The sequence below is a fragment of the Rhineura floridana genome, chromosome 2, assembly GCF_030035675.1.
Source record: "Rhineura floridana isolate rRhiFlo1 chromosome 2, rRhiFlo1.hap2, whole genome shotgun sequence".
In the NCBI taxonomy this organism is placed as follows: Eukaryota; Metazoa; Chordata; class Lepidosauria; order Squamata; family Rhineuridae; genus Rhineura; species Rhineura floridana.
Window position 1 is genome coordinate 183,984,596 of NC_084481.1, and position 15,385 is coordinate 183,999,980.

Consider the following 15,385-nt stretch of genomic DNA (forward strand, 5'->3'; position numbering starts at 1 on the left):
GGAGAGTCCAGGGTGCCAAGCAATGTTTCCCAAGCACCAACTTCTGGAGACAACCCGCCAAGTAGGAGCAGAACCACCGCCATGCTGTCCTCCCCACTCCCCACTCAGCCAGTCTTCCCAGAAGAATACCATGGTTGATGGTATCGAAAGCCTGAGAGATCAAGGAGAATCAACAGAATCACACTCCCCCTGTCTCTCTCCCGGCTAGGGTTGCCAGGTCGGAACCATCCAAAACCCTGAGAAAATGGGGGTGGGCCCTGGTGATGTCACGGGGCGGGCCCTGGTGACATCACAGGGCGGGCCCTGGTGACGTCACGGGGTGGGCCCTGGTGACATCATTAAACATGACACATTGTATCAACCACAGTTGCTTGGAGCATACCATTCAAAAAAAAATTCTCTGATTGGAGATTAAAATAGAAATCTTACCTAAAATAGGGTGTTCCTCGGTCCATCTGAAGTGACAAGGTCATTCTTTCTCACAAGCTTATGGTGATGCAAAATGGAAATGGACTGCCTTCAGGTTGATCCCAGATAGGGTCTTCATGGTAAGCAGTATTCAGACAGAGGTGGTTTACTATTGCCTTCCTCTGAGGCTGAGAGGCAGTGACTGGCCCAAGGTCACCCAGGAAGCTTCATGGCAGTGTGAGGATTCAAACCCTGGTCTGCCAGGTCACAGTTCAATGCCTTTAGGGAACATTTAATCTAGTTTACTTGCTTCTGGCAAGAAGGGTTTACGTGCCCTCAGGCCAGGCCATTATTGGAAGAAAGGAGCTTAGTGTTGCAGAGATGTTAGATGGGAGCACAGATGGATGCCCTTGAAGGCAACAACTGTAAACATGCTTATTAAGGAACTAAGCCCCATAGAACTCAATAGGACTTACTTCTGAGTGGATATGGTTGCAGCCATGTTAAACAAATTAAACCAGAACTATCACTAGAAGCTAAAATGATGAAACTGAGGTTATCATACTTTGGACACATCATGAGAAGACGTGATTCATTAGAAAAGACAACAATGCTGGGAAAACCCATCTGGCTGGTTGTCCAGTCACTCTTTTTGTGGGTTGAGGTCTATTTTTATTACTCATCATTTATAAGCTGGGTATCTTGAAGAGAAGCAAACTGCTTCACTGTCAGATTTTATCATTTTGTCCCTCACGCCAAAATCTCATGTACTGAGAATGCTTCATGGGTATCTTGGCTTGTGCTCCTCTATTGTAATCTGTGATTTTGCTAACAACAACAGCTGCAAAGTGAGTTTTTAATCTACATTTACTTAAGACATATGTTTGTTGTTCATTGGGTGAAGGCTGAGTAAACTGCTACATCAGACAATAATTTGCATTAATTAAATTATTTTGTAGAACCCAAACTTCCTTGTAGGCCTGTAGGAGTTTCATAGGCACTAATGCAGGGGCCTAGTGGGTAATCCAGCCCTGCACACAAGTATGCCACAATGCTGCTGGAGGAACCCTGTTGGATCAGAGTAAAGGCCCTTCATATCAGAAGCTATATGCCTCTGTGTACCATTTGCTGGGAATCACAAGTGGGGGCAGCGCTGCTGCACTCGGGTCCTGCTTGTGGGCTTCCCACAGGCATCTAGGTGGTCACTGTGCAAACAAGACGCTGGACTAAATGGGCCTTTGGCTGATTCAGCAGGGCTCTCCTTATGTTCTTCAAACCCAGCATCCTGTGTCCACCGCATCCTGTAAGCTCACAACCAGACAGCAAGGCGATAGACCAGGGATTTGCAAACTCACCACCACCACTACTTGAACATTACTGAGGGTCTTGGCAGACCACTTAATGACTTTTTTGCCTGCTGAAGCAATTGAATGGTTTTTAATTGCATCAAGATGAAACATCTTATAAAAGATTATACAAAATAAGAATAATCTTTTATAGTGCTTGGGAAAATAGCAGGGAGTAGAAAAAGAGGAAGGCCAAACAAGACATGGATTGATTCCATAAAGGAAGCCATATGATTCCATAAAGGCATGCCTACCAAGATCCTGCTGTGCGTGTTTCTTGGCTGTTCTGCACCTCGTCCCGGCTATCTACAGCAAGATAAAGGTGGAGAGACAGGCACATCAGTGCTGAGAATTGTTCAGCCCACAGCCGCCGCCCCTGTCTCTGAGGTTATGCAGCCCACCGCTCTCTCTGCCCCCCCTCTGAGGTTATGCAGCCCATCTCCCTGGGGTTTGCCTGGCTGCCTGCCTGGGCCCTGCCTGCCTGGGGTCTGCCTGCCTGCCTGGGCCCTGCCTGCCTGGGGTCTGCCTGCCTGGGGTCTGCCTGCCTGCCTGCCTGGGGCCTGACTGCCTGCCTGGGGTCTGCCTGCCTGCCTGGGGTCTGCCTGCCTGGGGTCTGTCTGTCTGCCTGCCTGGGGTCTGTCTGCCTGCCTGGGGTCGGCCTGCCTGGGGTCGGCCTGCCTGCCTGCCTGGGGCCTGCTGCCTGGGGCCTGCCTGCCTGGGGTCTGCCTGCCTGCCTGGGGTCTGCCTGGGGTCTGCCTGCCTGCCTGGGGTCTGCCTGCTTGGGGTCTGCCTGCCTGCCTGCCTGGGGTCTGCCTGCCTGCCTGCCTGGGGTCTGCCTGCCTGGGGTCTGCCTGCCTGGGGTCTGCCTGGGGCCTGCTTGCCTGCCTGCCTGGGGTCTGCCTGGGGTCTGCCTGCCTGCCTGGGGTCTGCCTGCCTGCCTGGGGTCTGCCTGCCTGCCTGCTTGGGGTCTGCCTGCCTGCCTGCTTGGGGTCTGCCTGCCTGCCTGCCTGGGGTCTGCCTGCCTGCCTGTCTGCCTGGGGTCTGCCTGCCTGCCTGGGGCCTGCCTGCCTGGGATCTGCCTGCCTGCCTGCCTGCCTGCCTGGGGCCTGCCTGCCTGCCTGGGGTCTGCCTGGGGACGGTCTGCCTGGGGCCTGCCTGCCTGTCTGGAGCCTGCCTTCCTGGGGCTTGCCTGCCTGCCTGGGGCCTGCCTGCCTGCCCCCCACTCTCTCTCTCTCTCTCTCTCTCTCTCACTCACTCACTCACTCACTGCCCAAAGAGCCTACGAACCGGCCTCCAACCTGCTCCTCATGAAAAGCGGCCTTCTCATCCCGAGCTGATTCAAACGATGAGGTGCTCTAGCGGCCGCGATGGAGACTGCAGGGCACCGCCTCAACTCCTCCTCCTGTCTCTCCAGAAAGGGTGGGAAGGCGGCCAGCCACAGCCTTCACGCATGCGTGTGTCAATCACACATGCGTGCCTGAGGGGGCCAATGAAAAGCCGGAGATCCACCAGTTTAAATGAAGTATTGCCGGAGGCCGGAGACGTCCCCCTTTTGCCGGAGACTCCGGCAGAAAACCGGAGACCTGGCAACCCTACTCCCGACAGAGGTCATCATACAGGGCGACCAAGGCTGTTTCAGTGCCAAAACCAGGCCTGAAACCTGACTGAAATGGATCCAGATAATCAGTCTCATCCAAGAGTGTCTGGAGCTGGCCTGCCACCACTCGTTCAAGGACCTTGCCCAGGAATGGAACATTTGCTACTGGCCTATAGTTATTAAGATTTTCTGGTTCCAGGGAGGGTCTCTTCAGGAGTGGTCTCACTACTGCCTCTTATGGATCATTATGGAATGATCTGCCTGACAAGGTGTGCCTGGTGCCAACACTGATATATTTTCGGCGCCAGGTCAAGACTTTCCTCTTCTCCCAGGCATTTTAGCATGTGTTTTATACTGTTTATTAAATTTTTAAATTATGTTTTAAATTGTTTGCATAAGATCTGTTTTAAATTGTATTTGTTTTAATGTTTTTAGTTACTGTAAACCGCCCAGAGAGCTTCAGCTATGGGACGGTATACAAGTATAATAAAATAAATAAATAAATTCAGGCAGCCAGGGACCACCCCCTCTCGCAGAGAGGCATTAATCACTTCCCTGGCCCAGCCAGCTCTTCCATCCCTGCTAGCTTTTATTAGCCAAGAAGGGCAAGGATCCAGCACAGAAGTGGTTGCACGAACCTGTCCAAGCACCTTGTCAACATCCTCAAGGTCCTTTTCTCTGACCATTGGCCATGCTGGCTGTGGCTGGTGGGGCGAGTATTCCAAAACTTCTGGAAGGCACCAGGTTGGGCACCAGGTTGTTGCACAATGTTCCTATTCAGAAATATTTACCCTCAGATGTTTAAACATTATACCAGCTTATGAAAAAACTTGATAAAATGGATATAGAAATTCTGAGAATCAAAATTTTGGGTTTCCTTGTATTTACACCCCCTCTTGTTTCCAAATTATTGGCTTTATTTCTTTGTGAAAACAACATTGCAAATTTTCTAAACCATGAAGTAAAGGTCATGGCAAGAACCATGTAGATAAACCAGTCATGTTACTGTAAATCAGAGGTGGAGAACCTCAGGCCCTCTAAGCCTCTCTGTCTGTCTCTCAGGACTCTCCCCAGTCACACACACCCCTACTGCTCTCGGTTCACACCCTCCTTGAGAGGTTTTGCCTGGCTGGAACATGACCAACTCCGATAATGCTTCTTGTTTCCCTGGATGGAGGATAGAGAGGGGTGCATGCATGTGTATAGAAACTAGTCTACTATACAGAAGTAAAATTTACATTCATCGCTCTGCCCACTTTTTCCTCTGTCCTTGTCCACCATTGGCATGTGGCTCCTGGAAGGCTGAACAGAAGGGAATGCAGCCTGTAGACTGAAAAGTGTTCCCCACCCCTGCCCTAGATTATCTCAAATGCCTGGTTCATATGTCACAATGAGACAAACTGCTGACCCAATTGCCTGCAGGAGTGGAGTTTGCAGTTGCTTTGCTCCACCCCACTCATTCTGAGGCACCAAGCTAAGCAGGCCTTGGGTTTAGCATGTCCTCTGAAGCCAGACTCATGGTTAAGCTTTCTCCAGACTAACCACAAACTATAATCACAGTTTGTCCTATGACTTGTGGTTCATGCTTTGTTCAGAAGAGCTAACCCGCAAGCACAGGTTTGGATGACACCTTAAACCACATCACAGCTTAGTTCAGCGCAGCAGCAGAATGAATGGGAAGGAGTAAAGTATCTATGATCTTATCTTTGGGAACCCACACACTTTTTATGTTTGCATGAAGCCATGATTTGCCTTAGGTCACATTCACACACCATGCATTCAATGCACTGTTGTACCAATTTAACAGTCATGGAAAATCCAGGGAACTGTAGTTTGGTGAGGGCGCTGACCTCACAGAGCTACAGTTCCCAGCACCCTTACCAAACTACAGTTCCCTGGATTTTCCATGTCTGTTAAATTGATACAACAGTGCATTAAATGTACAGTAGGGCCCCGCTTTACAGCGCTTCGCTAATACAGCGGTCTCAATTAGACACAAGTAGACTAAAGCCCCACTCATATGTTGCTTGTTCCGCTTTTACAGCGGTTTTCAGGCATTGTGTGCCATTCTATTCAATGAGTTCTGCTTTACAGCAGTTTTCGCTTTACAGCGGGGGTCCAGAATGTAACCCGCCGTATGAGTGGGGCACTACTGTATGGTGTTGATGCAACCATAGTGTGTGAACCAGGCCAATATATTCTATGCCCAATCTTTCCCCATCCTCCTCATCAAGGAATGGGATAGCCTGACAACTATTGTCCACGCACTGGTAACCTCCAGGCTGGATTACTGTAATGCGCTCTATGTGGGGCTGCCCTTGACATTGGTCTGGAAGCTGCAGCTGGTGCAAAATGTGTCGGCGAGACTGCTCACTGGAGCAGGGTATCGCCAACATGTCACCCCGCTACTGAAAGAATTGCACTGGCTGCCCATTTGCTACCGGGCCAAGTTCAAGGTTCTAGTTTTGGTGTACAAAGCCCTATACAGCTCAGTACCAGGATACCTGAAAGACCGTCTTATCCCTTCCATACCCAGTCGATCACTGCACTGTGCTGGTGAGGGCCTCCTGCAGGTACCATCTTATCAGGAGGTTTGTTCTGTACAATATAGGAAACAGACATTTGGTGTGGCAGCACCTACCCTGTGGAATTCCTTCCCTTTGAATATTAGGCAGGCGCCATCTCTGCTATCTTTTTGGCGCCTTTTGAAGACTTTTCTTTTTCAACAAACCTTTTAAGTTGAGAGCTATCCCAGTCTGTGTCTGTGTCAGAATTGCTTAATATGTTCTTTTAATAATGTTTTTAACCCTTTTAAAAAAGTTTTTAAAATGTTTTTAACAATGTTTTGTCTTAACGTATTTTAAGATTTGTTTTTATGATGTTTTAAAGTGTTTTTAGTGCCTTGTATGCTGCCCTGGGCTCCTGCTGGGAGGAAGGGCGGGATACAAATTAATTAATTAAATAATAATAATAATCAAATGCCACCATATTCTTTTAATTTATTTAGTTGTTGGACCAGAACAGTACCATATTCTCATGGTCAAAAGAAATGCATGAAAATAATGTATTTACCAGATTGTAATTTTACTAACAGACTTGCCTTTTTCTTGTCCTTTTCTCTTTGTGTGGAAGGGGTTTGTAAGCAAGCTGGATGAATTCATTCACTGGTTAAATGAAGCCATGGAAACAACAGAGAACTGGACTCCTCCTAAAGCAGAGACAGACAGCCTTAAACTGTACCTGGAGACACACTTGGTAAGGCAAGATTATTGAATGAAGCTAACAGCGAAAATGCATTTAGCGTACTTCCAGATTGGCCTTTAACTGTAGTTCCCAGGGTGGTGTACACATTTTGTTTAAATACAGAATATCAATATTAAAGCCCTAAAATCACAAAAATATAAAAACCATGTGCAGCAGCCTAACACATAATCAGCAACAACAATTAGCTTTCTATTTTTTAAAAAAATTCTACATTAGATCATTTTAAGAAAATCCATAACATAGTCTTGCCAGTGGTATTAATTGAAACTCTAACTCATTCCTGTGCTGATAAGAAACTAGATTCACCTTTCATCTTTGAAGCAAGTATTGGGGGGGAAACGTTAGACCTGAGTTTAGGAGCCAGTAGGATGGTGTAATTATACCCAGAAAAAGAAATACCACCAAAGAAAATACAGTGATAAGTAAAAGAAAAATGGCTTTTCACCTGACAATTGTGAAATTTGAACAAGGATTTGTATAATATTAATGAAGTTCATTATCAAGAAAATGCTACTTTTTAAAACTGGCATGGGATCATTGCAATATATATATTGCAGTATATACATGGGTGATGCCACCCCAATTTCAGTGATTAGGGGCAGAAGGAAATATAGCCATGGGGAGGTGGTGAATTACGTTAGAAGCCAAAGGCAAGGCTTCCTGTACCTTGTTCCTTGCTGCCACTCCTCCCATGGATGGGTTCGTCGTTGCTCATCTGCTGTGCCCACTGGCCTGTGTGTGTTGTTGTTTAACGCCAGATCGGTAAATAATAAGACCATTCTCATCCATGACTTGATTGTGGATGAAAATGCCGATTTGGTGTGTATTACCGAGACCTGGGTGGGTGAGCTTGGAGGAGTTGATCTAACCCAACTTTGCCCACCTGGATACTCACTGCAGCACCAGCACAGGCTGCAGGGACGGGGGGGAGGAGTTGCTGTGGTCTACAGAACTTCCATCTCTGTTACCAGGAAACCACTCTGTCTTGGAGCTGGCTGTGAGGGCCTGCACCTGGTGTTGGGCCGAGGAGACAGCAAACTAGGGTTGCTGCTGGTGTACCATCCACCCTGCTGTCCGGCAGCTTTTCTGACCGAGCTGGTGGAGGTTGTCTCGGCTGTGGCATTGGAGCAGCCCAGAACAATAGTGCTGGGTAATTTCAATGTCCATGCAGTGTTCCGGCTCGGGACTTCATGGCCTCCATGATGACCATGGGGCTGTCTCAAGTTGTTACTGGCCCAACACATAGGGCAGGGCACACCCTCGACTTGGTTTTTGCTCCAGATGAAGGAAGGGGTGGTCTGGAGATAGGGGGGGTGGATGTCACCCCATTGTCATGGTCAGATCACTTCCTGGTGAAGTTTAGACTTATGGCTCCGATCCTTTCCTGCAGGGGGGGTGGACAGATTAAGATGGTCCACCCTCGGAGACTAATGGAATCCACTGGATTCCTGAATGCCCTGGGGGAGTTCCCAGTAGATAGAGTGGGTGACCCTGTTGAAGCCCTTGTCACACTATGGAACAGCGAGGCATGTCAGGCTCTCGACATGGTTGCCCCCAAGCACCCTCTCCGGCATTGTGGAGCCCGGCTTGCACCTTGGTACACCAGTGAGCTAAGGGCAATGAAAAGGCTGGACAACGGCTAGAGCGCAAGTGGCGAAAGACGTGCTGTGAGACTGATCGGGCACGAGTAAAACATTATAACCGTGCCTACTGTGTGTCAGTGAGGGCAGTAAAGAAGGCCCACTTCTCTGCCTCCATCGCATCCTCAAGTAGCCATCCAGTGGAGCTTTTCCGTATTGTCAGGGGTCTGTCAGGGAAATGGAGTCTTAGACCCTTTGGAGGCCCACTGGGTATTGTTTGCAAGGCACTTTGAGGGTAAAGTTGCTCGCCTCCGGAGCAGTCTTGATGCCCCATCTACATATACTGTAGTCCTCAATGAGGTGTCCAGTGCAACGTCTGCTGCAATTTCTTGGGAATGGTTTCAGTTGATGCGGCCTGATGACTTGGCAAGGTGCTTGCAATGATGCGGCCAGCTACATATCTTCTCGACCCTTGCCCTTCTTGGCTTATTAAAGCTTGCCGAGGGAGTCTGACCGAGTGGATCCAGGGTGTGGTCAACGCATCATTGCGGGAGGGAGTGGTTCCAGGTGCCTTGAAAGAGGCAGTGATTCGACAACTCCTGAAAAAGCCCACCCTGGACCCATAGGTTTGTGACAACTACCGACCGGTTGCAAATACTCCCTTTTTAGGGAAGGTGATTGAGAGGGTTGTGGCGTAGCAACTGCAAGTACTCTTGGATGAAACAGATTATCTTGATCCATCCCAGTCTGGGTTCAGGCCTGGTTATCAGACTGAATCAGCCTTGGTCACCCTGATGGATGACCTTTATTGGGAGAAGGACAGGGGGAGTGCGACCCTGTTATTCTTACTTCATCTCTCAGCGGCTTTTGATACCATTGACCATGGTATCCTTCTGGGCCGACTTGGTGAGATGGGCATTGGAGGCACTGTTTTACAGAGAATAGGGTCGTTCTCAGAGAATAGCATTGGGTGACTGTCTTTTGCCCCCCTGGCAGCTGTGCTGTGGAGTGCCACAGGGTACCATCTTGTCCCCCATGCTGTTTAACATCTATATGAAGCCCTTGGGAGCAGTGATCAGGAGCTTTGGGGTGAGGTGTCAGCAGTATGCTGATGATACCCAGCTCTATTTCTCCATAGGATCTGAATCAGGAGAGGCCGTGCAAGCCCTGGACCGCTGCCTGGACTCGGTGGTGGGCTGGATGAAAGCCAATAAACTGAGTCTGAATCCTAACAAGACGGAGGCACTGTGGGTTGGTGGCTCCTGAGTTCGGATTATTAGTCAATTGCCTGCTTTGGATGGGGTCATACTCCCTCTGAAAGAGCAGGCCCGTAGCCTGGGAGTGCTCCTGGATCTATCTTTGTTGCTAGAGGCCCAGGTGACCTCAGTGGCTAGGAGTGCCTTTTACCAGCTTCAGCTGGTGAGACAGCTGCGGCCGTTTCTGGACCGGGATAGCCTGACCACTGTTGTCCACTCACTGGTAACCTCCAGGCTGGATTACTGTAATGCGCTCTATGTGGGGCTGCCCTTGACGTTGGTCTGGAAGCTGCAGCTGGTGCAAAATGCGTTGGTGAGACTGCTCACTGGAGCAGGGTATTGCCAACATGTCACCCCACTGCTGAAAGAATTGTACTGGCTGCCCATTTGCTACCGGGCCAAGTTCAAGGTTCTAGTTTTGGTGTATAAAGCCCTATACAGCTCAGGACCAGGATACTATCCCTTCCATACCCAGTCGATCACTGCGCTCTGTAGATGAGGGCCTCCTGCAGATACCATCTTATCAGACAGTTCGTTCTATACAATATAGGAAATGGACCTTTAGTGTGGCAGCACCTACCCTGTGGAATTCCCTCCCTTTGAATATTAGGCAGGCGCCATCTCTGCTATCTTTTTGGTGCCTTTTGAAGACTTTTCTTTTTCAACAAGCCTTCTAAGTTGAGAGCTATCCCAGTCTGTGTCTGTGTCAGAATTGCTTAATATGTTTTTAATAATGTTTTAAACCCTTTTTAAAAAAGTTTTAAAAACGTTTTTAATGCTGTTTTGTCTTAATGTATTTTAAGATGTGTCTTTATGATGTTTTAAAGTGTTTTTAGTGCCTTGTTTGCCGCCCTGGGCTCCTGCTGAGAGGAAGGGCGGAATACAAATTAATAATAATAATAATAATAATAATAATAATAATAATAATAATAATAATAATAATAATAATAATAATAATATATTTACTTTATGCACATTTTTATGATTTGGAAAATGCTACCCAAATTCTTCCTGTGCTAAAAGCCAAAATACTGGACAGCAATACTTGCATTAATGAGCTTTGTAATCCATTACAGAAAAAAATATATAGACTGATGGGTGTTTGGCAAAATTGCAGGATGTTTTCCATTCACTTGTGGGTTGGTTCCATGTTAGTGGTTTAGCCTGGAATTGCCATCCTGTGCTTAGTCACTTTTTACAGAGAATCCAGACAACATAATTACCTGCCAGTTGTCCTCCAGTGTTTTCTGTGTTGTCCTCCTTTTTTTCTTCTAGATCTGATTTGTGGCTATTTTTAAAACTGAAATTCAATTGCTGTGTTTGTCCAGTGAGGGCAGGTAAAGTACTATTAAGGTTTTTCAGGTCTACTATCCCTTTAATTAAAATCTTTCTGCTTTTGTTATGCCTTGTTGAGCATGGCAGTGGGATTATAATTAAACAGTCTTTAATTACCCTTTGAATAACTTCCCTTAATTGCTCCTAATGTCCATTGCTGTTCCCATCTAGGGACAGAGGTTAATTACTGGTTTCTCTCATTTTTTAATTTCTACAAAGGCACCCCATGTATAACACATTGCAGTAATTGAACCTAGAAATTACCAGAACATGGACAACTGAAGCTAGGTCAGCTCTGCCCAGATAGAATCACAGCTGGGCCACCACCTGAAGCTGGTGAAAAGCATTTCACACCACTGAGCCACATGCCTCCTGCAACAGCAGGGGGTCCAGAAGTACCCCCAAGCTGTACATATGCTCCTTTAGAGGGAGTGCAACCCCCTGATAGGTTGAACCCCACCCATCTGGTCTCGGGAACCGCCCACTAACAGTGCATCAGTCAGTACACATGCCCCAACATATGGGAAAAGAAACTATTCAAGGAATTCTAGAAGATTGGGTGGGAGTTTTCTGTTTGCTGGCCTTATTCCCCCTTGGTCAAATCTGCCCCATACTGTGGACTTATCTACACGGTGGTTTACTGTGTGTTTGCTGCTGCTCACATCTCCTCTTAATTTGCATCATTCACATGACATTACCAGCAAACAGAAGCTATCATGCAGTTTCCCCCCTGTAAATACGTACTAACCCAATCTGCTGATAATACAAAAAGTGGAGAAAAATACGTTTCCACTCCACTCCACTAGTGGTTGCAGACACTTTGCTTCAATGTTTTTAGGTAGGTGTGTTAATCATTACTTTTTCATGCACCCCTTTCCACGCCCGCTATATCCTCCCTTCTTTCATTTTGTTTCCTGTGGGTTGACAAGTAACTTCTGACTGCTCTCCTCAGTTCCGCTGGCCTTTTTTATGTTGCTGCAAACAGCCACATGGGCCAGATTACTGACAGTGTTCTAAGCTATTTGCTGCAACAAGCAGCCTCTCTTCTTGGAAGATAAACAATGCATTTTTTTCTTTTTCCCTTAACTTGTGTGCAAAGATATAATAGTGCTCAAACAAAGGTTTGTACTTTCAAGTATATGAACTCAAAATAAACTTGTCCAGTTAGTTTTTTTGTAATTGCTGTGCTGGGTACCCGATTTAACATATCTAAAAACAGATGATTATCTGGCAATGCATTAGGAGGCCAGCCTTTCAACATCAGCTTGCTGGGACACTTAAGTAGCTTTTGTGTAGATGAAAGTTGAAAAAGTATCAATATATAAGACCTCAAAGCAGAAATAATAGCAGCAATACAAATACATTTTAAAGTCATAGATCATCTAGCGCAGCATATTACAGTTTCTAAAACAGGAATAAAATCATTTGCCCACAAAGACCATTGGCAATTTGAACGAGGCACTGTAGGAGACAAAGTTTCAGAACTCCTGCTCTAGAGTGTTTATACTAATTTTGGGTTCATGAGATGTTCTTTCTCTACCCTTGTTTGGCTCACCATTTTGGCGGAGGGGGTTAAGGAATCTACTGCAGCTAGTAAAATAAACTGAGCATGCTCACTTTCCTAGCAACCAGAGGGAGTGGAAATGTACGATTCAAGGAAGTGATCATTACAAAACTGTGTGATTGATCCTTCATAGAGGAAGGATTGCTTGTGTGAATGGAAAAGACCATATTTACAGCTAGCACTGAGCACTCACTGCAGATGGTGCAAATAGAAAACAAAGGTAAAAATAGCATCTTTAGAATGAAGTAATGCTCCCATGTGGATAAGCCTTGTTATTCCTCTATTACCAGTACACTGGCACAATTATAATAGTATCATTTTGAATGTCATACGACTCAAGGTGTTGAGTAGATGTTGCATTAATGTGCATTCAAACTCACAGGACAGTTTTACAGCAGTAAAGTAATTGTCAAGTTTTTAGGTATACAGACAAAGGGTTGGAGGCTTGTGATGTGATCAAAATCTCCAAGCTGCACCTGAAGCTAGCTGCACAGTCTTGTGCATTACACACAATGGCTAATTCACATCCATACATGACCTATTCACCTGCATGGGTAGTACAATGGAATCTAATTTCATGTAGATGTTACATGTGTTTTAATCTGTTTTTAGAGTATTGTTGATCTTTATTGGTTTTGACTGTTTTAAAATATATTTTGTTGATAATTTTTTTGGTAAACTGCTTTGAGGTTTTATTACAATCAAGTGGTGTGTAAATTTTGTTAAACAAATAAATTTGATAAGAACTGACAAATAAGGTTTTGATGACTTGAAAATGTGAAAATCAGGGATTTTCATTCTTAATTATTAAATAGTTCTAAATGCAAGTAGAAGAAATAAGTATTAAAATAGTTGTGTTTGTGATGATGACTGTGGTTGACACTGGTCCAATGACAGCACATTAAGCCACATTTAATGGGAATTTGTGGAGACCTCCTTTATTCACAAGAAGGGCTTCTGAATGTACAGTGGGCTACTGGACTTTTGAAGCTATGCATAATGTATTATATGGTGTGGAGGAATGCTGTACCTCTGCCCCCCAAAAGGTGAACACTTGTCATTGAATTGAGACCTGAATGTTTAATCACGTGTTTAATATAATGTGGGGAAAGGTCTGCAACTTCAGTTTCAGAATATTTCAGTGGTATGTAAGTTTGCATGTGTCCCAATCAATATTTATACTTATAAACACTCCAATTTTGTAATCTGGCTTTCTGATAAGCATATGATTTACGTGATAGTCGTGTACATATCGTTACATGGGAATGTCTCACTGAATCCAGTGAGGCTTACTTCTTACATAGGATTGCACTGCACATTAATAAAAAAGTTTTTTTAAAAAAATTGGAAGACAGAATTAGTCATTGTTTTGTGATCTCTATTTTATTAATTAGAATGTCAACTTTTCATTTGCTCTTGGCCTGGCAGAAACTCTAATCTGTATTTAAACAGAAGTCTAAGAAATTAAGTTCCCATTACGGGCAGTGACAGAATGATCTTGATATCATATTTGCATTTGATACTAACTTAAGGAGAGGAATCAATAGAAGCCTGGCTGCCCAAAAACCATCTGTTCCATGACACACCTCACACAGCTTCTGACACCAAGCCCAAGCCCTGGGCTGCATCCTCCCATGTGGCATTTGGCTGAACTCATCCTGCTGTGCAAAAGGCTCTTGTGTGTGCAGGCAGTAAGACTTACCTCTTTGAACAAAAATAAGGGATGTGAAAATGCCTTCTTCATACTATTGATCATCAGACTCGGGGAGGGAGGTTCCAGTAGTAGCCAGGAGGAATGAATGAGGGCTGGCATAATGTGTTTGTGCATGTTTGTTTGTGCTTCACACACAAATCTGCATGTGCTAAATAGTTTTAAAAACAAAAACAAAACAGGTCTATGTTCATAAACACAAAGTTTCTGTTCAGTCGCAACTTATAAATAACTATTCCGCAATGTTACATTGAAAATACCCCCATGCCATTCTGCTGTTTCCCATAAGCTCATTTCAAAATCAAACCATACAAAACTTATAGTTCTGAAATCAGAAAAGCTTGCTTAACAACACTGTAAGTTTTCATGGTGATACACAAAATCACTCAGAAGAATCAAGAGTTCAAAGTGTAAAAAAAGAGAGAGAAAATCCAGACCCCTGTTGGACTTTTTTCTGTCAGTGGTCTCATAATTTGCTGAAATTAAATAAAAACCAGCCATGTTCACAGAGTACCTGTAATCTTATTACTGACCCTGCCCTGTACTCTGACCTTCATCCTCTGCAGTTTAAAGGTTAAAAAAAATGCCTGGCTGATTTTTAATTAATTTAAGAAATTTAACATTGAAGTCAATGATAAGCATGGGCATGCTCAATAAGAACCAACTGTCAGTGTTCTATAAGCAAAACACACAGCTGTTCGGCTTGGCTAATCAGCTGGCCACACCTACACTGGACATTTATTTCACTTTACATAGCCATCTGTCCCCCAAAGAATCCTGGGAAGTGTAGTTTGTGAAGGGTGCTGAGAGTTGTTAGGAGATTCCTATTCCCCTCAAAGAGCTCAAGTGGCCAGAGTGGTTCAACAGTCAGCCCTTCTTCTGGGGCTTGTAGCTCTGTGAGAGGAATAAGGCTTATCCTAGAAACTCTCAGCACCCTTCACAAACTAGACTTCGAAGGATTCTTTGGGGGAAGCCATGCCTGTCTAAAGTGAAATAAAGGTCTGGTGTGGGTGTGGCCAGTGACAGCTTTGTTTTAAATTTGCGTGGGAGACTACGTATGTCTGCTGTAGTATAAAAAGGTGGGGGAAACCTTGAAAAACGTTGATACTGTTCATAATGTTTTCCTTTTGGAAAGGAAAGGGGCTTTCCCTCTGCCCAGTGCCCACCCACCCAATCTTCTCCCCTCCCCTCCCCTTCCTCTCTCCTCCCCCTTCCTCCCTCCCCCTACCCTTCCTACCCTTCTCTCCCACTTCCCTCTCCCCCCCAGGTCAGTTTCACCTATCCTAAGCATGATTGTACAGGAGTTAATCCAACTGAACTCTAA

The 15,385-nt window shown here is 45.5% G+C and overlaps 1 protein-coding gene across 1 annotated transcript in view; it reads left to right on the plus strand.

Moving 5' to 3' along the window:
- LOC133377466 (A-kinase anchor protein 6-like) overlaps nucleotides 1-15,385 on the plus strand; it is a 282,604-nt gene that overhangs the window by 37,371 nt on the left and 229,848 nt on the right. Inside the window, exon 4 of the mRNA XM_061611610.1 lies at nucleotides 6,484-6,606. Coding sequence (XP_061467594.1) covers nucleotides 6,484-6,606 — 123 coding nt within the window. The remainder of the gene's footprint in view (nucleotides 1-6,483; nucleotides 6,607-15,385) is intronic.